The 26,227-nt window shown below is 47.0% G+C and overlaps 1 protein-coding gene across 1 annotated transcript in view; it reads left to right on the top strand.

The window, feature by feature from the left end:
* SLC26A7 (solute carrier family 26 member 7) overlaps positions 1 to 26,227 on the top strand; it is a 97,138-nt gene that overhangs the window by 26,915 nt on the left and 43,996 nt on the right. The window contains exons 4-5 of the mRNA XM_088471505.1: positions 11,320 to 11,484; positions 13,645 to 13,797. Coding sequence (XP_088327631.1) covers positions 11,320 to 11,484; positions 13,645 to 13,797 — 318 coding nt within the window. The remainder of the gene's footprint in view (positions 1 to 11,319; positions 11,485 to 13,644; positions 13,798 to 26,227) is intronic.

Here is a 26,227-nt window from a genome sequence, read left to right as displayed (position 1 = left end):
TTGGAATGGAGTGCAGCTCCTTCACATTTGTTCATTGCTATTTATATAGTGCACACTTTACATCACCCCCCCAAATACACACTGAAGCCGTCCATAGCCGGTGTGTGCTGGTAACACAAAACACCCCCCCTCCTATGGCCAGATCTGCTACCTAATGATCCCCCTAGAAAGAAACTATTCCCCCCCCCCCTGCGGCCTGCACCTCTCCCAGGGACTACAGAAGAAAGTGTGCTGCTGAAAACAACCAAACCCTCCCCCCACATCCCCCCCCCCTTCCCCCTCAGTAAGTGAAACAGGTGAGTGCTGCTGAAAACAACCACTACATCCCTCCCCCCCGCGGCCACCGTACCCCTCTCACTTTAGCTACTGAGGCAGGTGAAAATCAGTGCTGGCGCGACACTCACCTTCTTTTCTTATTGTAGTACTCTCCCTGGATGGCATTGCAGCTGTGAAATCTGCTACTGCCTCATCCGGTAGAATGTTGAGTACACTTCTTGAGATGTGTCTGGATTTGCATCGGAGGCATATGCACCTAGTTTAGGACAAGTCATCATCAGTGTGTACTTCCTTTTTTCCCTGTAGCAGATGCAAAAGATACAACACCTAATTGCTTAGCCACGTTTACCTTGCCCTTACTGGACTTTGCCTAAGTGAGAAAGCCCCTTATCATTTCCATCCCCTTATCAGCCCCATTTCCCTTACCATCTCCACCCCCCTTATCACGCCCATCCCAGTGACATCACAAGGGGGGTGCAGGCTGCATCCGGGTGTCACCCGCCGAGGGGTGACACCAAGGTGCAGGCTCCCCTTCAGTGACATGAGCCGGGTGCTGCACTGTAGCATTAAGTGCAGCACTCTGCTCCTGTCACTGTGAGGGAGTCTGCACTGCCCACACACCCCAACATCCCATAGATAACCACGGCCAGGGACCGGGTTCGGGCCGCGAGGCCACGCCTCTTTCCCAGAGACCACAGCCCTTTTTGGCGGTGCGCGCGGCTCCGCCGTGCACAAGGCTTCCCTCCCCGCATTGGGTGTCACTGCGGGGAGGGACGCCACTGCCCCATCCCTCTTAAGGTGCCTACACAGTAGGCGATGTGGTTATGATGCGATATCGTGTCCAATTTCTCCCTCGGCAGCTCCCCGGCAGTCGTGGGCACGATTTGGTATTAAAAACTGTCCAAATTGGCCCACGATCTATCGTGCATCCTAACTATTCCAGTGCATCGTGACTGAGATTGTCAGATCTTGCCTGCTGTAGGCAAAATATGAAGATGCGTTGTACGACCAGCGGGTACGAGCATCGGCATCGTGATCGCGAGCGGACACTCATGATTTGGACATATTTTACACGATCTCTCGTTCCGATGCGTCGGAATCGGGCAGATTATGTAAAATATCGCCTAGTGTGTAGGCACCTTTAGCAGCCTTGTTATGCCAATCCAGTCGTACCTTTCAATATGTGCAAATTAGGCGAACTTGCACATGCGTGCACTCACTCTGAGCATGTTCAGAACATTCCGCAAGATACGAAACACACATTGGCGTCATGCTCACTCTGCATCAACCCCTGTACAGTAAGTGGTTTTAGATTTGAGAGTTGTGAGCTGTGCAAATAGGATATGTTTTTGTTTAAAAAATTATATTGGTTATAAACGTTCATGAAATGAGACATTTGTTTCTTCTATAGAAAAGTGTACAAAGTGGACAGAAAAGGTATTTGTCAGCACCAGCAGTCTGTTCTCAGCGAGCAGGGTGCTACTCCCGGACACTGCATTCACGTTTTGCTGCCGCTGGTGCACTTCTGATTAATAAAGGTTGGGCGCCTGCGCATGGTTTACAGCTGTTAAAATGCATTAGCCGGAAATGTGGGTGCCTGCACAGTAGAGGACGCGCAGGCCTGTGCCTAGATTTAAGCTGCCGGTCAGTGTTTAAGGCTATCTCACCTAACAGTAATTGTTAGATTATAGTCTTCTCACGGACGCTTGTCTCCAACGCCTTGCATATTACGATACTCTATTACCACACCTTGGACTTGACCAGTCTTTGCCTTTGCCCTGCATTCTTGATTTCCCCGTTACAAGACCTTGGACCTACCTCTGCCTCTGCCCTGCACACTTGGATATTCTGTTACCAAACCTCGGTCTGGACCTGATCTGCCTCTGCCTTTATCCCTAACACTAATGCCGGGTAGGTACACACTAGACGATATGTCGCCCCATCCGGAAGATTGGACGACATATTGGCACATCGGCCAGTGTGTTGCCGCTATGTCGCTGACGATGCGCGCTCCCACGCGTCATCAGCGACATCGCCTGTTGGACCTGAATGCAATTATTCAGATATCCACTGGTCACGCAGTTGATCTGGTTCTGTCCTTGGTCCAATTCTAAGTCTCTGTAATAGGCCCAGAGGGGTATATTTACTAAAGTGCAGGTTTTTAGAAGTGGACTTGTTGCCCATACCAATCAGATTCTAGCTATTATCTTGTAGAAGGTGATTGGTTGCTATGGGCAACAATTCCACTTCTAAAAACTCTCACTTTAGTAAATATACCCCCGGGTCTCTCTACATCATACTTGCCCTCTTTCAGGGAGATTGTGAAAGCAGCACCTATGAGCGCGGCGGTAAAGTGGGCGTGTACTGCTACATCTGAGAGGCATGTCATAACATTGATTTACATCCACATGTAAATAAGTCCCAAAGCAGTTAGTAAGATCTACTTGTTGATGAAAACACACTGATACTTCTCAGAAAATACATGTATCCATAGGGATCATTGTGTGTTATAATAAATGCAGGGAAACGATACTAATGATCCCATTTGAATGTATATATCTCTGTTTTTTCTTTTATATAACAGTGTCATAATGGGGGTAAGGTGAAATGAGGGAGATTGGTAGACTTTTCAGGGAGACAGGGAGATTGCTGCTATTTCAGGGAGTCTCCCTGACATTGAGGGAGAGTTGGTAAGTATGCTCTACATGCTTCTGTAGATCAGCTTATCCTAAAAATTATAGGCCTGATTCAGATGTGGACGCAATTGCCGATGTTGTTTACGCAGATTGAGCGATTGTTAGCCATTGCGCATACACAATAGGCGCACGGAGCAATGCAACGATTGAATTGCGATTACGCATGCACAGAGGATTCACTCGCAAAGTGAGTGACAGACAGTCAGCATTTGGGAAGGTAATGGGCATGACTAGAGAAATGCAGGCGTGTCAGGACCGTTTAAACACTGTTTTCTGGGCGTCCATAAGTTAGTCACAGCATCCTTGCTCGCAGCAGAAAAGAGCCCTCTGCGTGTCTGGAGACCCGCTATATTTCTCAGAAGCCTGATGGTCGCCTGGTCTGCGTTCGATGTTTTCGGTTTTGTGCGTGAGCGGCAGATGTGAGACGCTTTCCGTGGAGGTCTCTAAGCATTGGATGGCGAGTGAGTTAGCAGCATATCTTTGCAACTGAGATCCGTGAAAGATCGCAGCTGCGATGGCATGTGTGTGCGGATCATAATCAGGCCCTATGTGAGCAGGTGAGAGAATTGTTTACTTGCATGAATACTTGAGTATTTAGGCTTTAACCGTATTAAGGAATCCTGTGCTTGTACAAAATAATTATTTCTAGTATGCAGGTGACCGTAGTTGCATAACTGTTATCAGACTACAGCCCTGAGGCTTTCTCCTTGGCAGAAGGGAGGGGCTGGCTGCAGCGAGCGGTCACGGTTTTCTCAATTTCCAAGAAGTATATATCAGTAAAACTACCTGTGAGATTACCTTCAGCTCTGCCAGTTTCTCTGTTTTCCTTTCGACCTGCAAATACTTGATGAACTTGTTTCGGTCTGTTAAAAATCATTGAGACTCGAGTAAGGGAATTAGGTGTCTACTTAAGAACGAAAATGCAGAAAAGCAGCAATACATTTTTTTTTTACGGCACGCTATAACTTTGCTGCTGCTGTATTTATATATAATTTGTCATGCCAGGACAGAAGTCACGGTAAAGGTCTTTACTTCCCATAGCTATGTAGGCGTGGCGTGGGGGTGGCTTCACAAACGGAGGAGTTCCCATGTGAACGCCTGCCGTTTGTGGGCGGCCCCACTGACATCACCAGGGGGTTCTGGCTCTATTAGAGCCGGAAGCTCTCTGGGGCTTGCGGCCACGAGACCCTACCACAAGGGTCTCGTCGCAAGCCCCGATGGTTGCAATGGTCTTGACCATTGCGACCATCATCCTGGCCGCTCGCAATAGCTGTGGGTGGTCACCCACAGCTATGTGAGCGGCCAGAAGGCCGCACAAAAAAAACCAAAACGCCCTGATTCAGAGCGAGCGCTCTTTCAGAGCGTCCATCTCAGAATCAGGCCCTGTGTGTGCATAGGCCCCATTGAACCCTACATGGGCTGCGGGACTGTACCCAGACGAATAAAAAGCCGGAGAAATCAGTGATTTTGCTGCGCTTTTCACTTTACTAAGTAAAGAGAAATTATATATTTTATGCTTTCTTCAGCTAAAATGCTGGAAAAGAGAATTTTTTTTATTAAATAGACCCCATAATTAATCACATCACTCCATATACTTGTTTAATTTATTTAATCTCCCCTCTAGGAGAACCTGGAAGGGAAATCCAAGAGGCCTGGTGCTACGAAAATGCATTGTCATCAGTGGTGGGCTGGGCCGGGGGGCAGGGTGCCATGTGCCCCGTGGACCGCAGCGCCTAGCGGGCCGCGGGCAGTCTGTGTCTCTGTGACACAAGCTGCACTGCGTGTGTAGCGCTGACTAACACACAGCCGCCGGCTCCGGCAGCTGTGTGTTTTGTTATGATCAGCAGCCAATGAGAGTCTGACAGACTCTCATCAGCTGCTGCTGCGCCCACTGCAGGAGCCGCTCCATCTTCCAGCTCCTGCAGTGGGCAATGGGAGAGGCGTCATGACGTCATATGACTTCTCTCCCATAATGCAGAGTGGCCCGGCCCGGGAGGACAGACGGAGGAGCGGATGGCGGCGGCGGGAGTGGGGATTTATGTAAGTGTTTTTTTTATCTTTTTTATTACGTGTGTCTACTGGGGGGGGGGTTGCTGGCACTACAAGGGAGAGACCACTACTGCGGGCACTACAAAGGGGGGGACTACTACTACTGGGGACACTACAAGGGGGGGGACTACTACTACTGGGGACTACTGCTACTGGGGGCACTACAAGGGGGGGACTACTGCTACTGGGGGCACTACAAGGGGGGGACTACTACTACTGGGGGCACTACAAGGGGGGGACTACTACTACTGGGGACACTACAAGGGGGGACTACTACTACTGGGGGCACTACAAGGGGGGGACTACTACTAGGGGCACTACAAGGGGGGACTACTACTACTGGGGACTACTATTGGGGGCACTACAAGGGGGGGACTACTAGGGGCACTACAAGGGGAGGACTACTACTAGGGGCACTACAAGGGGGGGACTACTACTGGGGGCACTACAAGGGGAGCTACTACTACTAGGGGCACTACAAGGGGGGACTACTACTAGGGGCACTAAAAGGGGAGGGGACTACTACTAGGGGGGAGGGGACTACCACTTGGGGCACTGCATCGAGGGACCACTGCTGGGGGCTCTATATAAAGGGCAATACTGGGGGTACTGCATAGGGGGGAGACTACAACTGGGGCCATTATTTAAGGGGCACTGCATAAGGGTTACCACTATTGGGGACACTGCATGGGGGGTGGACTGCTACTGGGGGCACTATATAAGGGGCATTGCATAGGGGGTATCACTATTGGGGGCACTATATAAGGGGCTTAATACTGGGGCAAAAAGGGGCACTGCACAGGGGGGACCACTACTGGGGGCACTATACAAGGGGCTTTCTACTCGGGGCACTGCACAGGGGGGACCACTACTGGGGGCACTGTATAAGGGGCACTGCATAGGCGGATCACTACTGGGGGCACTACTGGAGGCCTGCATAAGGGGGTCCTCTCCTGGGGCACAGGGGGGCACTGCATATGGGAACTACGACAGGGGGCTGCCCCTAATCTTTATTTTTACTTTACATTAATCTCATATGGACCCGCCTCCTCCCTGGAACACTTGAGGAAGGGGGGAAGTGCCGTAGCACGAACGTTCTCCGGGCACCCTGGCTACACGCTACTCCTCTGCCAGGGCCGCCTGCATGCATTTGCCCCCCAGGATAAAAGTTGCCAGACAGCCCCTGATCATCATGGTCTCACCCTTTGTAAGTTCTGCCATGATGCAGAACGATTAGAGACAGTAGGCTCGTGTCACTCCATACAGCATGGAAACTGCTTCTACAACAAGGCTGGAGAGTTAATATTGACTGAACAATGCTGAGCAGTGAATGAGCCAAGCATACATCATATTGGAAAAGACCACAGCTCCTCACCCAGCCAAAGCTTGTTCCGACAGTGTAAAGTACAATGGTGTAGCTGTAATAGTTACACCCTGCACCCAAGAAAGATTCAGCACTATGTCCATCTGGCGGCCCACCTATACTTACTGCTAGCGTCACCAACTTTCCAATGACATTACTAGAAACTTAAGTTGGCATTGCCGCCAAAATGTATGGGTGAGCCCATGTGCAATGGACCCCAATCCTTTAAAATGTTTGTGGTAAGTGGTCAGTGCATCCATGGCAGCCATTCTGCTCATGAGATCTCTCGATAAGAGAGGAAGCAGGAAGATAGTGTAATATAGTGTCACTCTAAGTGCCACTATATTACATTTCCCGGACTGAAACATCTGCCCATAGTGTAGTAGACCTCACTAAAAGCAGTGGGACATAATAATGTCCCTTTCTTATGGTGCATACACACGGTCAGATTTGTTGTCAGATATGAACGATAACGATTGTAAAAATCGTTCATTCGTTCATATCTGAAAGAAAATCTGACATGTGGGCCTTCTGCTCCACGGGAGGTTTCTGTCCTCCCTGAGCTCGCCTTAGGACACCTGCGTTATGGTTTGACAGGTGTACCGCCCCAGTCAAACTCCCAACGATGAACGGTGCGCATTCCCGCATGTCAGATAACGATATCTGACATCGTCTGTGTTTTCAGTCAGATCTCTCTCTCTCTCTCTCTCTCTCTCTCTTTCGCTTTGAATGGTGTATTTTTACACACTACACATCCACATTTACGCATTAAGATACTTTGTTGCTGTAGAGGTGTTAGCAACTTTGTTACATATAGTTTGTTGAATAACAATCAACTGTATCCAGTTCAAAGTCCTCACTTTATAATTTAAGCAAACCGGTTAGTGTTCAGTGGTCTTTAAATGTGCTGGCATAAATAAGCAGGCAGTGCAGTTCATGAACACTGGTGTGTATACAAATGCAGGGTATTTATCAAAGCTGGGAGAGAGATAAAATTGTGAAAAATGAATCACCAACCAATCGGCTCCTAATTATAATTTTTTAAACACAGTCTCCAAAATGTAAATTAGAAGCTGATTGGTTAGTGCTTTATCTCTCACAATTTTATCTCTCTCCCAGCTTTGATAAATAGCCCCCCAAGTGTGATTGCGCAGCTGTTATTAAAATTCGTAAACACTGGCGTCCCAGTGTTATTATTATTTTAATAAAGTTACCTCGGTCTCTTCTGTCAAATGTCCCGCTGCACCCAGGTCACAATGTGGTCGGACCCCTTATCAGCGTGGTCACACCAGGGTCCGTTTCAATGGGCGCTTCTCTCACCACGGCTGGAGGTGTGAAACAAGCCCGCCGAGCACTGTAGTGTTGGGATGTGACGGCTGATGTCAGCAGCATATACTGTACTGTACTGTTCCTAAGGAAACGCCTGCATTTGTGCAGCCACCCCCTTTCCCGCCTACAAAACGGGGCGAGCTGTCAATCAACATCAACAGCCGCCCTGACTTGTAGTGAGCGACGGAGCTGCCGTCGCTTGCTGGGGCTCGCACATGCGCACGCCGGAGGCGGTGCATGCGCAGTGAGGAAATATTGACCCGCTTGCGAGCGATGTACGCTCGCGAGTGGGTCTGAATCAGGCCCTAGGTCACACCTGTCCCTGCTGTGCAGGTGTTACGTCAGTTCTGTTGAATTTGTTAATAAACCTTTTAATACATTCCTGCCTATAAACCTCTAAGATTCACCTGCCTAGAACCTCTAAGATTCACCTGCCTAGAACCTCTAAGACAAAACCTGCCTATACCTTCTGAAACCACAAGATGTCGCTAATTAGCGCTGTGTTTGATTATACCATTAATGGAATACTGAGACAGTTGAATAGCGGTCCAAAGCGCTAAAGATTATTATTCAGGTAAAAGTACAGATGTTACAACGCTATGATCTAATAATGAGCACAAATAAATTGTACAAACATTTGGTCATAAGGTACAGTTAAAATACATGAAACGGTTATTAAAGATCAAAATACAATGAGCAATATGAGACAGAGAGACAGAGAGAGAGAGAGAGAGAGAGAGAGAGAGAGAGAGAGAAAAAGAGACACATCAAAATACAATAAGAGAGATATCAATGTCTGCTGGGAGCACATGTTCAAGATGGCTGGTGATGGTGTGTGTGTGTGTGTTTGTGTTTGTGTGTGAGGGGGGGTTTAGGAATGCTTCCTGCCCTATTGTCCAAACCGCATGGTCTACAAACAAACTCCATTATGAAGCTACCTCATTGAAATCTCCCATAATGCCATAGTTAATTAAATATGCAAGCTGGATATCATATGCCAACACATCAGGCAAACACTGCACCATTTAATATTCCAACATGTACAACACAAGCTGATTCCAATATACAACAATACCATCCTAGAACAGACCTCATCCAGTACCCACTAGACCGTGGGGAGGGGGAAGGGCTGAAACACATGCTCTTCCTTTGTTTGCAAGCCTCATGATCCCTAGGCAAACTCCAATTTGAAAACTCACATTAAGTTGTAACTCTGTAAATCATCCATCCATCAATGATCACAATTATAATAAAGACAATATACCTATCTGACCCATACAACACCATAACTGGGTAGAATTATAATTTCCTTTGTTCACCCCACATGGAAGTAGCCATCTCTAATAAACTGCAGACAATATACCTATCTGACCCACACGGCAATTACTTATGACCATTCAAAGCTGTTATTAATTCAACTTCCATAATATATAACTGATACCACCCTATGATTACATTCATGAGTATACAACATATACCAAGCCTATCTCTCCCAAGCAGAGATATTGTTCAAGCACATGGGAAGGCCCTAACACAGAACACATGGGAAGGCCCTAACACAGAACACATGGGAAGGCCCTAACACAGAACACATGGGAAGGCCCTAACACAGAACACATGGGAAGGCCCTAACACAGAACACATGGGAAGGCCCTAACACAGAGCACATGGGATCTCAATCAACCAGCATCAATCATTTACAAATATTACAAAAACTCCATAATCAATCCCTTTCCTGCATGCTGATAACAGACTATTGTACCCTACAGTGTAGATGAAGAGTACAGATTAGATAACATATCATCCACTGTATGCTAACACAGACTCATGAATATCCTTAGAAAACTACAAACCACACACCATGCTAAGCTAATAACAGATTAACACCAAACATAGCTACAGACACCCAAATAGGCTAAATATTGCACATTTTATACTTAGCTATAACCCAGAGGAACTGAGACCCATTTTTCCGTTGTCTTGTGAGAGAGGGAACCTCTCTTCCTTCCAAAATCTGCAAGTGTGTCTGCTGGCTGTGTGTTCTCAGGATGTGCATTCTATGTTCCCGCCCACTTTTACCTGTGAGGTCATCAGAAAGGGAGTATCCTTTTGGTTACCTGAACTACTGCTAATTAAATCCTAGTCCCAGTTATTAGACTGGAATAACCAGTCCTTTGGACAAAAATGTAAACAAGCCTACACCATGTTATTGTCTTTTGGTAAAGGTTAGAAATCTGTTACAGGGCATTTATTGGACAATTCCAAATGGATACAAAAGGTCTCCAACCTCCTTTTGTATCCCCCACATGCAAATCTAAGCTGCTATGGCAAACAACATTTCAAATAGTTATTCTCTCTAACATTCATATTTCATAGCCGCATGTGCTGATCTTCATATTGATGTCACCGTAACGCTGTGGAAATAGAGTAGATTAGTACGGCTCCACACACAGTCCAATTGTCATTTACTAAGCCATAGTTACAGAAAACATTAATTTCTTTATATACTGACATTGCGTTTAAACCAAGTAATAATTATCCTTTTTGCGTTACGGGACCATTGCTTTTAAATGTATGTATGCGGGGAAAACAGCTCTGAATTGCGTTGTGCGTCTGAGGGTCGGTGGGGCACTCAGCGAGCAGCACTAAGCTGGAAGGGCATCTATGTGTGTGTGTGGCCATGCCAGTATGATTTTGGGAAGGATCACTAAAAAACTGACTGTGTCCTGTTTAACATTGTGTGTATGAGTTGCAGGGAATTTTGCTACTATTCAAATATAAGTCTGTGTGTGATATTATACACATAAGTCCATGCATGATGGGCCACATGTATACATATATATATATATATATATATATATATACACACATATACACACATATACACACACACATATTTATATATATATATATATATATATATATATATATATACACACATATACACACATATACACACACACATATTTATATATATATATATATATATACACACATATACACACATATACACACACACAAGCAAACATGTATTTTTCTGATGTTTTTAAACTGCAATTGCAAAATGTGTTTATACAGTGAATTTAATCCTCATACAGGAAGGAGGCTTCCAGCTGTGCTGTCGGAGCCTCCCTGTTTATTCTGCCTGTTTTGGGTTGAAGATGGGCTTTGTATAGGGTTCCAAATGCTAATAAGTTAGTGTTTGTGTTAAACACTGTCTGTCTGTGTTTGAGGAAGGCTGACTATGTACCTTTTTTTTACAAAATAGTGCTGTGAGATTTTATTTCTAAGATGGAGTCTTGACGCCCTTTACAAGATAGCATTGCGCAGATTCCAATTGCAAACAGATTCTGTCTTCGCCAATTATCCGGTTTTGACAGTTCATTTGTGACTGCAGTGCAAGTAAAAATGGCTGCCCCACTCATGATTTGCACGAAAGAAGAGCAACGTGCAGTGATTTGTTTTTTGTGGTCTGATTGTTATTGCAGGATAAAGCTTGCAATGTATTGTGAATATGTGTAACATTTATGTAAAGAAATGTTCTTTTTCTGTATACACATACACAATGTTGTTCTAATATCTTTGTTCTCTTTCTTTCTTTACTAGATGTCCATGTTTATGTTGCACTTGGGTTGCACAACCGTCCTATTATCAGAACCTGTAGTCAGCGCGATGACAACCGGGGCAGCTACTCATGTGGTGACATCACAAGTAAAGTTCCTCATAGGAATGCAGATGCCTTATGTATCAGGACCATTAGGGATGTTTTATGTAAGTTTACATTCTGCAATGTGTTTTAGGTCCATTTATGTGATTCTTGCTGCAGGTAGTTTGACCATGTAACTTACATAGATGGAACCATCTCTGGCCCTCTTCCTGATGCAAAAGTTAAGTCTTAAAACAGATGTAATTATGCATACGCAGAACTCGGCATACATTGCAAGTCCATCTACATGCCCCAATAAGCTTTTGCCAATCTTGCCTACAAAACCCATCTACCCTTAATTAGCCACAATCAGAGATGCATATGACTTGGTATTGCTCATTATTGCTTACACTCGCCTCCAAAGCCTGCACAGTGTGAAAACACGCAAAATATGTCTATAACTTTGACTTACGTTCAACTTAACAGTGGCCCCTGTATATGTACATGGAATTAATAAGGTGGGCGATAGAGCCTGTAATGTCATAGTATTGTTAGGGGAAAATGGGTATGAAGTCCCGGCGGCTGAATATCCCGACGCCAGAAGCCCGAAGGGAGAAGATGCTGACAGGGTAGGTAAGTAGTACCCTATCCCTACCACTCTCCCCCCCCAACCATAAACCTCCCTTATTGGTGCCTAACCCTAACCTCCCACCGGCGGTGCCTAAACCTAACCCTCCCTTTCCGTACCCTAACCTTAGCCTCCCGGGTGGGTACCTAACTCTAACCCCCACTTCCCCTAGCCTAACCCTCCTGGGGGGGTGCTTAACCTTAAGTCCCCCCGTGGGTGCCTAAAACTAACCACCCCTCCACGGTTAACTGCTAGAAAGCCCCGCTTACCTTCGGTCGGGATGCCGGCTGTCGGGATTTCATCGTCGGGCTAAAGATAGGCGTCGGTATTTCGACGCCTATCTTTATTCCCGGGTTGGGATTCTAACGTCGGGATTCCGACGGCCGGCATCCCGCCCGCCGTTATATTAACTACATTCCGTTAGGGGGCCAGGCTGCTTCTCATAGGTCATAGACCACTTACTTATGTTTGCTCCTAACCAGTCATCAGGATCAGTATATTTGGTAATATTTGGATATTCTGGGGTAGATGCAGAGAAGGGTGTATACACGTTTGTGGCGCGTATCTTGCATGATTTTGCTTTGCGCTTGCTCCAGAACCAAGCTTACTTTTATGTGAAGGGTAGTCATATGCATTTCACTTGTATCTCCACTTGCGGCTGAATGGGCATAATCAGGCTATAAGCCCCGCTTACCTTCGGTCGGGATGCCGGGATCAGCCTTGCTGAACTCACATAGGTTAAGTTCAGCAAGGCTGTGTCAGCGTCATTGTGGGCTATGCAGATTTGATCATGAGCATAAATACACCTGTTTTCAAATGGATCTTTTGCACCAAGTGTGGGTTTTTGCAAGTGCGCCCTGATGACGATGATGTCAGCCGACTAATCACGTGGGAGTTTCAGAGGGCGCGTCCAGTCACCTGGAACGCTGAGGAGGAAAGACACGCCAACAGGGCCACATGTGCAGTAGCACATGTCGGAGGTCAGGCCTGAGCCACATCATGAAATACAGCTGTCCCCGCAATCCCTAACACTAATACTCTGGTATCAGAAAAAATGACCACGCATGGGTCTGCCCGGTGTGCATGCGTGACCTGTGTTCACACATGTGCACTGCCTCAGGGGACACGATGGCAAAGGGAACCCATAGGTAGGAGCAGGGCCGTAACTAGGGTAGTGCGAGCAGAGAAAAATAGAGGGGGGGGGGGCACCAATGCTTGTTCTGGCACAGGGCACCAAAAAGTCTAGTTACGGCTCTGGGTAGGAGCAGGGCTCAGGTAACCAATGCGTACGTTCCCGCAGGTAAACTCCATTTTCTGAGTTTGCTGAATACGCGGCAGCTCCATCGGGCCCCTAATAATGAATGGGCCCATTACTAATAACCTGCAGAAGCTAGCAATTCCGCATGTGTAACAGGCCCATTAGTGATCAGGAATAGGCCGCTGTGGAAAGTCTGTACATGAACTTGGGGCACTTAAAGACAAGCCTAGCCCCTAGCAATGTTTTGTTAAAAAAGCTCCAGACCTGTGAATGTATCCCAAACCTAGGTTATTACATCTCACAACACAAATAAATCATGTTGCTCAGGTCTAACACACTTCTATTTCCCACCATCATTTATAGGTTCTTTGCTATTTATTTATTTATTTATTTATACAGATTTATATCTACATTTTTAAACACATCAACAATGTGAACATAGGAGCATTGCTGTTATCTATTCTCTCCCTCGCTGTCCTCATTGTGACCAAAGAGCTGAATGAGAAATTCAAAAATAAAGTCAGATTTGTGATTCCCATTGACCTGACATTGGTGAGTACTAACAAAGCTTCGCACCATTCTGCCTTATACATTGTAAAAGTTTGTTAATGCTTCTCTATCACAATAATAATTACATTACATTGTAGAGCAGGAAACACTAAGCAATAGAGCGGAGCGCAGGGTTTGGGTTACAGCAGTGATGTGTGGTCAGGTGAGGCAGAGCCTCTCCTGTCATACTTGGGTATACAGTACTCCAGAGTTTTGACTATAAAATTATAAGAACAATTTAAAGAAAATATTATAAATATCTTCTTTGTATTATTCTAATCATATTTATAGTCAAAACTCTGGAGTAATAAATGTATGGCAGGTGAGGCACTGCCTCCCCTGTCTACCTTTTCCACACATCCCTTATCAAAACTCACCAAATTACCAGCACTATATACTGCTGTACCTTTGTATAATGCCCACATGAACCCTCGGGTTCATATATGTATGTGTAAATCTGGCTCTGATACTAGCCAGTATCTTCCCAGCCATTTACCTCACTGCACGTCACTGGGTTAGAGACTGCAGCGAAGAGTTAGGGTTAGGCTGTGGGAGTGGAGGGTTAGGCTGCTGGAGGGAAGGGGTTAGGTTGCGAGAGCGGAGGGTTAGGGTTAGGCTGTAGAAAAGGGTTAGGCTGCGGGAGCGGATGGTCAGGTTTAAGCTACTGGATGGGAGGGTTATGGTTACGTTGCTAGAGGGGAGGGTTATGGTTAGGTTGCTAGAGGGGAGGGTTAGGGTTTGGCTGCTGGAGGGGAGGGTTATGGTTAGGTTGCTAGAGGGGAGGGTTATGGTTAGGTTGCTAGAGGGGAGGGTTAGGGTTTGGCTGCTGGACAGGAGGGTTAAGGTTAGGCTGCAAGAGGGGAGGGTTAGGCAATAGGGAGAGGATTACAGTTAGGGGTGTTACTCACTGCTGGTTGCCGGAAGATACCATTGGACCCGCCGGACCAGCTAAACAAAGCAAGTTGCTGCTGGACCACTGGGACTGCTTGGTCGACATTCTAATCATGTTGACATTTCATCAGTGTCAACTTGCTGCATGTTGACATTAGAACCATATGAATGTCGACAAAATATACCCAACCCTGCACATCTCTGTGGGCACACACTGAACAATGGAATAAAGTGGTTCACGTATAAAATTGCTACCTGTAATAAAGACACTCTCTCAGGGTTAAAATATGCCATGTCTGAGGCTAAACCAAGCCCTATATTAGGAGAAAATGTGAAAGTTTACTTTATTGGAAGAGGTGGTATTAAAGGGATATAAGGTTGGACTCTGACATAATATTTACACTTTTACATACTGTAGCTCTCAAGTTTACTAATTTGCAGTCCTCTAAATGGGCAATATGTAGTTAGAAGTGGGCCCTATTTAGCATGCAAATGTGTTGGGAGGTACTGTATGCTTTTGCATAATTCTCTGCACATCAAGATATGCTTCTACTTTCTGGGAGGGGGGCTTCCAAGAGTGAAGAGTATATTTGCCAAATCTTCTGGAATGTACAGGAGGCTTCGGAATATTAGGAAGATCCAATGCCACCGCAGGGTGCTTCTCCAACACACCCCAACCCCTGTGCATGTGACATCATGACGTCACACAACAACAACTGGGGGAGCTCTTGGAGCAGGAAGATGGGTGATGGGCCTCCCTAAGGACATGCCCTGTGGCTTTCTATGCAGCGGAGTGCTTCTCCAGGCACCTCCTGCAAGGTGGAAAATGGTGGAAGGGTTCTCTCCAGGGTGCCAACGTGGCAGCAAGCATGCAGTCCCCTCTGCCTTGTGCCCTAGGTGGCGACAAAGGTCGCACAACCCTACTTACAGCCCTGGGGAGTTCTCCCAGAGTCCAGGAAGAGCAGATCACCCTCCTGCATCCTAACCACTCCCCTCACTAAGTGGATGGGGCTTGATGATGCGATTGTCAGGCAATGTTCAACAACATGACCCTGCTCCCACTACAGGAAGCCGCAGAACATGGCACTGCTCCAAGGTGGGTAGAGCTATGATGACACAAAGCATGCAACTATGCCCCGTGCGCTTGCCCTCTGGATTAACCTTCTAGAATTTGGAGAGGATGTTGCATACCTTGATGCGCACTAGGAGAACCATCGTATATGCAAAACCAAGGTGTTTGGCAGTGCAAATGATCTCCACCATGTTTATTGCTGCTATTTGGTGGCTGTTGGGAGTTGTAGTTATGCCCCAACCATTGCACACAGAACAGTGATGTCTCTGCAGGCTGCCCTTACCCTACTACTGTATGACTGCATATCGAAAAGATTAAATGCCAGAAACCCTTAGAACTCACAAAAGCTCCTAACAAAATGTATTTCTGGGGTCACAAAAGTAAAACAAAACCACAGTCTATTCATGGGCCAATATTGGCTTTATTACAGATATTATTTCATGAAGGAATTATCCTTTTCGACAAGATGCCTATAATGTAGGGGTGAGCGGGTTCGGATTTCTGAAATCCGAACCCCCCCGAGCCCCCCCGATCCGAGTCCGATCCGAATCAGGCTCGACTTTTCCCACCTGACTCGGATCTGAAATCGAGGCAAAACGTCATCATCCCGCCTTCCGAGTCTCGCGGGTTTTGGACCCTATATAAGGTACCCACGTCGGCGCCATTTTCTCACTCGGCTGTGGACAGTGAAGAGGGAGGGTGGGAGTTAGGGCTGTGTAGTGTAGTGTAGTGTACTGCTGCTGTTGTCCACTACTTCAAAGTCCATAGGGGCTGGCTGTGTTGTGCTGTGCTGCTGTTGTTAATAGGGGCTGTGTCCACTACTTCAAAGTCCATAGGGGCTGGCTGGACTGTGTTGTGCAGTCAGTTCTCCATAGGGGCTGTGTCCACTCCAAAGTCCTGTGCAGTGTCCCAGTCCTAAAGGAGTGCTGCAGTGTTGTCCAGGGGGTGCTCTGTCCATCAGGGGTGCTCCCCCCAAGTGCTAAAAAAATAATATATTTTCTGTGTTTGTGAATTGTGTGCGCAGTAGCCGCACGTGCATCAACAAAGTAGTGCCAAGCGTGCGCCTGTGTCATAAGTAAAGGGCCGGCTGGCTTGACCGTTAAAGGGTGCTGTAACCCCCGAAAGTACACTCCAGTCCAAACCAAAAAAAAATTATTTTCTGTGTTTGTGAATTGTGTGCGCGGTAGCCGCACGTGCATCAACAAAGTAGTGCCAAGCGTGCGCCTGTGTCATAAGTAAATGGCCGGCTGGCTTGACCGTTAAGGGTGCTGTAACCCCCGAAAGTACACTCCAGTCCAAACCAAAAAAAAAATAATTTTCTGTGTTTGTGAATTGTGTGCGCAGTAGCCGCACGTGCATCAACAAAGTAGTGCCAAGCGTGCGCCTGTGTCATAAGTAAAGGGCCGGCTGGCTTGACCGTTAAGGGTGCTGTAACCCCCGAAAGTACACTCCAGTCCAAACCAAAAAAAAAATTATTTTCTGTGTTTGTGAATTGTGTGCGCAGTAGCCGCACGTGCATCAACAAAGTAGTGCCAAGCGTGCGCCTGTGTCATAAGTAAAGGGCCGGCTGGCTTGACCGTTAAGGGTGCTGTAACCCCTGAAAGTACACTCCAGTCCAAACTAAAAAAAAAATTATTTTCTGTGTTTGTGAATTGTGTGCGCAGTAGCCGCACGTGCATCAACAAAGTAGTGCCAAGCGTGCGCCTGTGTCATAAGTAAAGGGCCGGCTGGCTTGACCGTTAAGGGTGCTGTAACCCCCGAAAGTACACTCCAGTCCAAACCAAAAAAAAAATTATTTTCTGTGTTTGTGAATTGTGTGCGCAGTAGCCGCACGTGCATCAACAAAGTAGTGCCAAGCGTGCGCCTGTGTCATAAGTAAAGGGCCGGCTGGCTTGACCGTTAAGGGTGCTGTAACCCCCGAAAGTACACTCCAGTCCAAACCAAAAAAAAAATAATTTTCTGTGTTTGTGAATTGTGTGCGCAGTAGCCGCACGTGCATCAACAAAGTAGTGCCAAGCGTGCGCCTGTGTCATAAGTAAAGGGCCGGCTGGCTTGACCGTTAAGGGTGCTGTAACCCCCGAAAGTACACTCCAGTCCAAACCAAAAAAAAAATTATTTTCTGTGTTTGTGAATTGTGTGCGCAGTAGCCGCACGTGCATCAACAAAGTAGTGCCAAGCGTGCGCCTGTGTCATAAGTAAAGGGCCGGCTGGCTTGACCGTTAAGGGTGCTGTAACCCCCGAAAGTACACTACAGTCCAAACCAAAAAAAAAATAATTTTCTGTGTTTGTGAATTGTGTGCGCAGTAGCCGCACGTGCATCAACAAAGTAGTGCCAAGCGTGCGCCTGTGTCATAAGTAAAGGGCCGGCTGGCTTGACCGTTAAGGGTGCTGTAACCCCCGAAAGTACACTCCAGTCCAAACCAAAAAAAAAATTATTTTCTGTGTTTGTGAATTGTGTGCGCAGTAGCCGCACGTGCATCAACAAAGTAGTGCCAAGCGTGCGCCTGTGTCATAAGTAAAGGGCCGGCTGGCTTGACCGTTAAGGGTGCTGTAACCCCCGAAAGTACACTCCAGTCCAAACCAAAAAAAAAATAATTTTCTGTGTTTGTGAATTGTGTGCGCAGTAGCCGCATGTGCATCAACAAAGTAGTGCCAAGCGTGCGCCTGTGTCATAAGTAAAGGGCCGGCTGGCTTGACCGTTAAGGGTGCTGTAACCCCCGAAAGTACACTCCAGTCCAAACCAAAAAAAAAATTATTTTCTGTGTTTGTGAATTGTGTGCGCAGTAGCCGCACGTGCATCAACAAAGTAGTGCCAAGCGTGCGCCTGTGTCATAAGTAAAGGGCCGGCTGGCTTGACCGTTAAGGGTGCTGTAACCCCCGAAAGTACACTCCAGTCCAAACCAAAAAAAAAATTATTTTCTGTGTTTGTGAATTGTGTGCGCAGTAGCCGCACGTGCATCAACAAAGTAGTGCCAAGCGTGCGCCTGTGTCATAAGTAAAGGGCCGGCTGGCTTGACCGTTAAGGGTGCTGTAACCCCCGAAAGTACACTACAGTCCAAACCAAAAAAAAAATAATTTTCTGTGTTTGTGAATTGTGTGCGCAGTAGCCGCACGTGCATCAACAAAGTAGTGCCAAGCGTGCGCCTGTGTCATAAGTAAAGGGCCGGCTGGCTTGACCGTTAAGGGTGCTGTAACCCCCGAAAGTACACTCCAGTCCAAACCAAAAAAAAAATTATTTTCTGTGTTTGTGAATTGTGTGCGCAGTAGCCGCACGTGCATCAACAAAGTAGTGCCAAGCGTGCGCCTGTGTCATAAGTAAAGGGCCGGCTGGCTTGACCGTTAAGGGTGCTGTAACCCCCGAAAGTACACTCCAGTCCAAACCAAAAAAAAAATAATTTTCTGTGTTTGTGAATTGTGTGCGCAGTAGCCGCACGTGCATCAACAAAGTAGTGCCAAGCGTGCGCCTGTGTCATAAGTAAAGGGCCGGCTGGCTTGACCGTTAAGGGTGCTGTAACCCCCGAAAGTACACTCCAGTCCAAACCAAAAAAAAAATTATTTTCTGTGTTTGTGAATTGTGTGCGCAGTAGCCGCACGTGCATCAACAAAGTAGTGCCAAGCGTGCGCCTGTGTCATAAGTAAAGGGCCGGCTGGCTTGACCGTTAAGGGTGCTGTAACCCCCGAAAGTACACTCCAGTCCAAACCAAAAAAAAAATTATTTTCTGTGTTTGTGAATTGTGTGCGCAGTAGCCGCACGTGCATCAACAAAGTAGTGCCAAGCGTGCGCCTGTGTCATAAGTAAAGGGCCGGCTGGCTTGACCGTTAAGGGTGCTGTAACCCCCGAAAGTACACTACAGTCCAAACCAAAAAAAAAATTATTTTCTGTGTTTGTGAATTGTGTGCGCAGTAGCCGCACGTGCATCAACAAAGTAGTGCCAAGCGTGCGCCTGTGTCATAAGTAAAGGGCCGGCTGGCTTGACCGTTAAGGGTGCTGTAACCCCCGAAAGTACACTCCAGTCCAAACCAAAAAAAAAATTATTTTCTGTGTTTGTGAATTGTGTGCGCAGTAGCCGCACGTGCATCAACAAAGTAGTGCCAAGCGTGCGCCTGTGTCATAAGTAAAGGGCCGGCTGGCTTGACCGTTAAGGGTGCTGTAACCCCCGAAAGTACACTCCAGTCCAAACCAAAAAAAAAATAATTTTCTGTGTTTGTGAATTGTGTGCGCAGTAGCCGCACGTGCATCAACAAAGTAGTGCCAAGCGTGCGCCTGTGTCATAAGTAAAGGGCCGGCTGGCTTGACCGTTAAGGGTGCTGTAACCCCCGAAAGTACACTCCAGTCCAAACCAAAAAAAAAATTATTTTCTGTGTTTGTGAATTGTGTGCGCAGTAGCCGCACGTGCATCAACAAAGTAGTGCCAAGCGTGCGCCTGTGTCATAAGTAAAGGGCCGGCTGGCTTGACCGTTAAGGGTGCTGTAACCCCCGAAAGTACACTCCAGTCCAAACCAAAAAAAAAATTATTTTCTGTGTTTGTGAATTGTGTGTGCAGTAGCCGCACGTGCATCAACAAAGTAGTGCCAAGCGTGCGCCTGTGTCATAAGTAAAGGGCCGGCTGGCTTGACCATTAAGGGTGCTGTAACCCCCGATAGTACACTCCAGTCCAAACCAAAAAAAAAATTATTTTCTGTGTTTGTGAATTGTGTGCGCAGTAGCCGCACGTGCATCAACAAAGTAGTGCCAAGCGTGCGCCTGTGTCATAAGTAAAGGGCCGGCTGGCTTGACCGTTAAGGGTGCTGTAACCCCCGAAAGTACACTCCAGTCCAAACCAAAAAAAAAATTATTTTCTGTGTTTGTGAATTGTGTGCGCAGTAGCCGCACGTGCATCAACAAAGTAGTGCCAAGCGTGCGCCTGTGTCATAAGTAAAGGGCCGGCTGGCTTGACCGTTAAGGGTGCTGTAACCCCCGAAAGTACACTCCAGTCCAAACCAAAAAAAAAATTATTTTCTGTGTTTGTGAATTGTGTGCGCAGTAGCCGCACGTGCATCAACAAAGTAGTGCCAAGCGTGCGCCTGTGTCATAAGTAAAGAGCCGGCTGGCTTGACCGTTAAGGGTGCTGTAACCCCCGAAAGTACACTCCAGTCCAAACCAAAAAAAAAATAATTTTCTGTGTTTGTGAATTGTGTGCGCAGTAGCCGCACGTGCATCAACAAAGTAGTGCCAAGCGTGCGCCTGTGTCATAAGTAAAGGGCCGGCTGGCTTGACCGTTAAGGGTGCTGTAACCCCCGAAAGTACACTCCAGTCCAAACCAAAAAAAAAATAATTTTCTGTGTTTGTGAATTGTGTGCGCAGTAGCCGCACGTGCATCAACAAAGTAGTGCCAAGCGTGCGCCTGTGTCATAAGTAAAGGGCCGGCTGGCTTGACCGTTAAGGGTGCTGTAACCCCCGAAAGTACACTACAGTCCAAACCAAAAAAAAAATAATTTTCTGTGTTTGTGAATTGTGTGCGCAGTAGCCGCACGTGCATCAACAAAGTAGTGCCAAGCGTGCGCCTGTGTCATAAGTAAAGGGCCGGCTGGCTTGACCGTTAAGGGTGCTGTAACCCCCGAAAGTACACTCCAGTCCAAACCAAAAAAAAAATTATTTTCTGTGTTTGTGAATTGTGTGCGCAGTAGCCGCACGTGCATCAACAAAGTAGTGCCAAGCGTGCGCCTGTGTCATAAGTAAAGGGCCGGCTGGCTTGACCGTTAAGGGTGCTGTAACCCCCGAAAGTACACTCCAGTCCAAACCAAAAAAAAAATAATTTTCTGTGTTTGTGAATTGTGTGCGCAGTAGCCGCACGTGCATCAACAAAGTAGTGCCAAGCGTGCGCCTGTGTCATAAGTAAAGGGCCGGCTGGCTTGACCGTTAAGGGTGCTGTAACCCCCGAAAGTACACTCCAGTCCAAACCAAAAAAAAAATTATTTTCTGTGTTTGTGAATTGTGTGCACTGTGGCTGCACGTGCATCAACAAAGGAGCAGCGCCAAGCGTGCGCCTGTGTCCCATAAGTAAAGAGCCGGCTGGCTCATTTCTTAAAGGGTGGTGTAACCCACAAAGTGCACTACTCTCCAGCAAAAATAAAATAATATTTTCTGTGTTTGTGTGCGCTTTAGCCGCACGTATATATATCAATATAACATAAATGGAGGACCAAACTTTCTCCGATAAAAATAAAATAGGGAAAGATCAAGAACCACTTCCTCCTAGTGCTGTTGCTGCTGCTGGGAGTTGTTCATCATCCCAGAGAGGAAGTAGGAACATCACTACTTTTACTAAACAATTGACCCTCCAACAGTCCCTAGCGATGAGGATGAAGTACGACAGCAGTCATCCTGAAGCAAAACGTATAACTGAGGCCTTGACTGCTATGTTGGTGTTAGACGTGCGTCCGGTATCCGACATTAGTGCAGTGGGATTTAGACAATTGATGGAGGTAGTGTGTCCTCGGTTCCAAATCCCGTCTAGATTCCACCTGCATCCTCAAAGCAGCAGCGACAAGCGTGCGTCTGTCTGTTAAAGGGTGGTGACACCCTCAAAGTGTGCTACACAAACAATTAAAATATTGTTCTTTTTTTTTCTGTCTTTGTGAATTGTGTGGGCTGTAGCCGCACCTGCATCCTTAAAGCAGCAGCGACAAGCGTGCGTCTGTCTGTTAAAGGGTGGTGACACCCTCAAAGTGTGCTACACAAACAATTAAAATATTGTTCTTTTTTTTTTGGTCTTTGTGAAATGTGTGGGCTGTAGCCGCACCTGCATCCTTAAAGCAGCAGCGACAAGCGTGCGTCTGTCTGTTAAAGGGTGGTGACACCCTCAAAGTGTGCTACACAAACAATTAAAATATTGTTCTTTTTTTTTCTGTCTTTGTGAATTGTGTGCGCAGTAGCCGCACGTGCATCAACAAAGTAGTGCCAAGCGTGCGCCTGTGTCATAAGTAAAGGGCCGGCTGGCTTGACCGTTAAGGGTGCTGTAACCCCCGAAAGTACACTACAGTCCAAACCAAAAAAAAAATAATTTTCTGTGTTTGTGAATTGTGTGCGCAGTAGCCGCACGTGCATCAACAAAGTAGTGCCAAGCGTGCGCCTGTGTCATAAGTAAAGGGCCGGCTGGCTTGACCGTTAAGGGTGCTGTAACCCCCGAAAGTACACTCCAGTCCAAACCAAAAAAAAATTATTTTCTGTGTTTGTGAATTGTGTGCGCGGTAGCCGCACGTGCATCAACAAAGTAGTGCCAAGCGTGCGCCTGTGTCATAAGTAAATGGCCGGCTGGCTTGACCGTTAAGGGTGCTGTAACCCCCGAAAGTACACTCCAGTCCAAACCAAAAAAAAAATTATTTTCTGTGTTTGTGAATTGTGTGCGCAGTAGCCGCACGTGCATCAACAAAGTAGTGCCAAGCGTGCGCCTGTGTCATAAGTAAAGGGCCGGCTGGCTTGACCGTTAAGGGTGCTGTAACCCCCGAAAGTACACTCCAGTCCAAACCAAAAAAAAAATTATTTTCTGTGTTTGTGAATTGTGTGCGCAGTAGCCGCACGTGCATCAACAAAGTAGTGCCAAGCGTGCGCCTGTGTCATAAGTAAAGGGCCGGCTGGCTTGACCGTTAAGGGTGCTGTAACCCCCGAAAGTACACTCCAGTCCAAACCAAAAAAAAAATTATTTTCTGTGTTTGTGAATTGTGTGCGCAGTAGCCGCACGTGCATCAACAAAGTAGTGCCAAGCGTGCGCCTGTGTCATAAGTAAAGGGCCGGCTGGCTTGACCGTTAAGGGTGCTGTAACCCCCGAAAGTACACTCCAGTCCAAACCAAAAAAAAAATTATTTTCTGTGTTTGTGAATTGTGTGCGCAGTAGCCGCGCGTGCATCAACAAAGTAGTGCCAAGCGTGCGCCTGTGTCATAAGTAAAGGGCCGGCTGGCTTGACCGTTAAGGGTGCTGTAACCCCCGAAAGTACACTCCAGTCCAAACCAAAAAAAAAATTATTTTCTGTGTTTGTGAATTGTGTGCGCAGTAGCCGCACGTGCATCAACAAAGTAGTGCCAAGCGTGCGCCTGTGTCATAAGTAAAGGGCCGGCTGGCTTGACCGTTAAGGGTGCTGTAACCCCCGAAAGTACACTCCAGTCCAAACCAAAAAAAAAATTATTTTCTGTGTTTGTGAATTGTGTGCGCAGTAGCCGCACGTGCATCAACAAAGTAGTGCCAAGCGTGCGCCTGTGTCATAAGTAAAGGGCCGGCTGGCTTGACCGTTAAGGGTGCTGTAACCCCCAAAAGTACACTCCAGTCCAAACCAAAAAAAAAATAATTTTCTGTGTTTGTGAATTGTGTGCGCAGTAGCCGCACGTGCATCAACAAAGTAGTGCCAAGCGTGCGCCTGTGTCATAAGTAAAGGGCCGGCTGGCTTGACCGTTAAGGGTGCTGTAACCCCCGAAAGTACACTCCAGTCCAAACCAAAAAAAAAATAATTTTCTGTGTTTGTGAATTGTGTGCGCAGTAGCCGCACGTGCATCAACAAAGTAGTGCCAAGCGTGCGCCTGTGTCATAAGTAAAGGGCCGGCTGGCTTGACCGTTAAGGGTGCTGTAACCCCCGAAAGTACACTCCAGTCCAAACCAAAAAAAAAATTATTTTCTGTGTTTGTGAATTGTGTGCGCAGTAGCCGCACGTGCATCAACAAAGTAGTGCCAAGCGTGCGCCTGTGTCATAAGTAAAGGGCCGGCTGGCTTGACCGTTAAGGGTGCTGTAACCCCCGAAAGTACACTACAGTCCAAACCAAAAAAAAAATAATTTTCTGTGTTTGTGAATTGTGTGCGCAGTAGCCGCACGTGCATCAACAAAGTAGTGCCAAGCGTGCGCCTGTGTCATAAGTAAAGGGCCGGCTGGCTTGACCGTTAAGGGTGCTGTAACCCCCGAAAGTACACTCCAGTCCAAACCAAAAAAAAAATTATTTTCTGTGTTTGTGAATTGTGTGCGCAGTAGCCGCACGTGCATCAACAAAGTAGTGCCAAGCGTGCGCCTGTGTCATAAGTAAAGGGCCGGCTGGCTTGACCGTTAAGGGTGCTGTAACCCCCGAAAGTACACTCCAGTCCAAACCAAAAAAAAAATAATTTTCTGTGTTTGTGAATTGTGTGCGCAGTAGCCGCACGTGCATCAACAAAGTAGTGCCAAGCGTGCGCCTGTGTCATAAGTAAAGGGCCGGCTGGCTTGACCGTTAAGGGTGCTGTAACCCCCGAAAGTACACTCCAGTCCAAACCAAAAAAAAAATTATTTTCTGTGTTTGTGAATTGTGTGCGCAGTAGCCGCACGTGCATCAACAAAGTAGTGCCAAGCGTGCGCCTGTGTCATAAGTAAAGGGCCGGCTGGCTTGACCGTTAAGGGTGCTGTAACCCCCGAAAGTACACTCCAGTCCAAACCAAAAAAAAAATTATTTTCTGTGTTTGTGAATTGTGTGCGCAGTAGCCGCACGTGCATCAACAAAGTAGTGCCAAGCGTGCGCCTGTGTCATAAGTAAAGGGCCGGCTGGCTTGACCGTTAAGGGTGCTGTAACCCCCGAAAGTACACTCCAGTCCAAACCAAAAAAATAATAATTTTCTGTGTTTGTGAATTGTGTGCGCAGTAGCCGCACGTGCATCAACAAAGTAGTGCCAAGCGTGCGCCTGTGTCATAAGTAAAGGGCCGGCTGGCTTGACCGTTAAGGGTGCTGTAACCCCCGAAAGTACACTCCAGTCCAAACCAAAAAAAAAATTATTTTCTGTGTTTGTGAATTGTGTGCGCAGTAGCCGCACGTGCATCAACAAAGTAGTGCCAAGCGTGCGCCTGTGTCATAAGTAAAGGGCCGGCTGGCTTGACCGTTAAGGGTGCTGTAACCCCGAAAGTACACTCCAGTCCAAACCAAAAAAAAAATTATTTTCTGTGTTTGTGAATTGTGTGCGCAGTAGCCGCACGTGCATCAACAAAGTAGTGCCAAGCGTGCGCCTGTGTCATAAGTAAAGGGCCGGCTGGCTTGACCGTTAAGGGTGCTGTAACCCCCGAAAGTACACTCCAGTCCAAACCAAAAAAAAAATAATTTTCTGTGTTTGTGAATTGTGTGCGCAGTAGCCGCACGTGCATCAACAAAGTAGTGCCAAGCGTGCGCCTGTGTCATAAGTAAAGGGCCGGCTGGCTTGACCGTTAAGGGTGCTGTAACCCCCGAAAGTACACTCCAGTCCAAACCAAAAAAAAAATTATTTTCTGTGTTTGTGAATTGTGTGCGCAGTAGCCGCACGTGCATCAACAAAGTAGTGCCAAGCGTGCGCCTGTGTCATAAGTAAAGGGCCGGCTGGCTTGACCGTTAAGGGTGCTGTAACCCCCAAAGTACACTCCAGTCCAAACCAAAAAAAAAATAATTTTCTGTGTTTGTGAATTGTGTGCGCAGTAGCCGCACGTGCATCAACAAAGTAGTGCCAAGCGTGCGCC

The sequence above is a fragment of the Taudactylus pleione genome, unplaced genomic scaffold, assembly GCF_031769625.1.
Source record: "Taudactylus pleione unplaced genomic scaffold, aTauple2 ptg000114l, whole genome shotgun sequence".
Lineage (NCBI taxonomy): Eukaryota > Metazoa > Chordata > Amphibia > Anura > Myobatrachidae > Taudactylus > Taudactylus pleione.
This window is presented reverse-complemented; position numbering and strand designations above follow the sequence as displayed.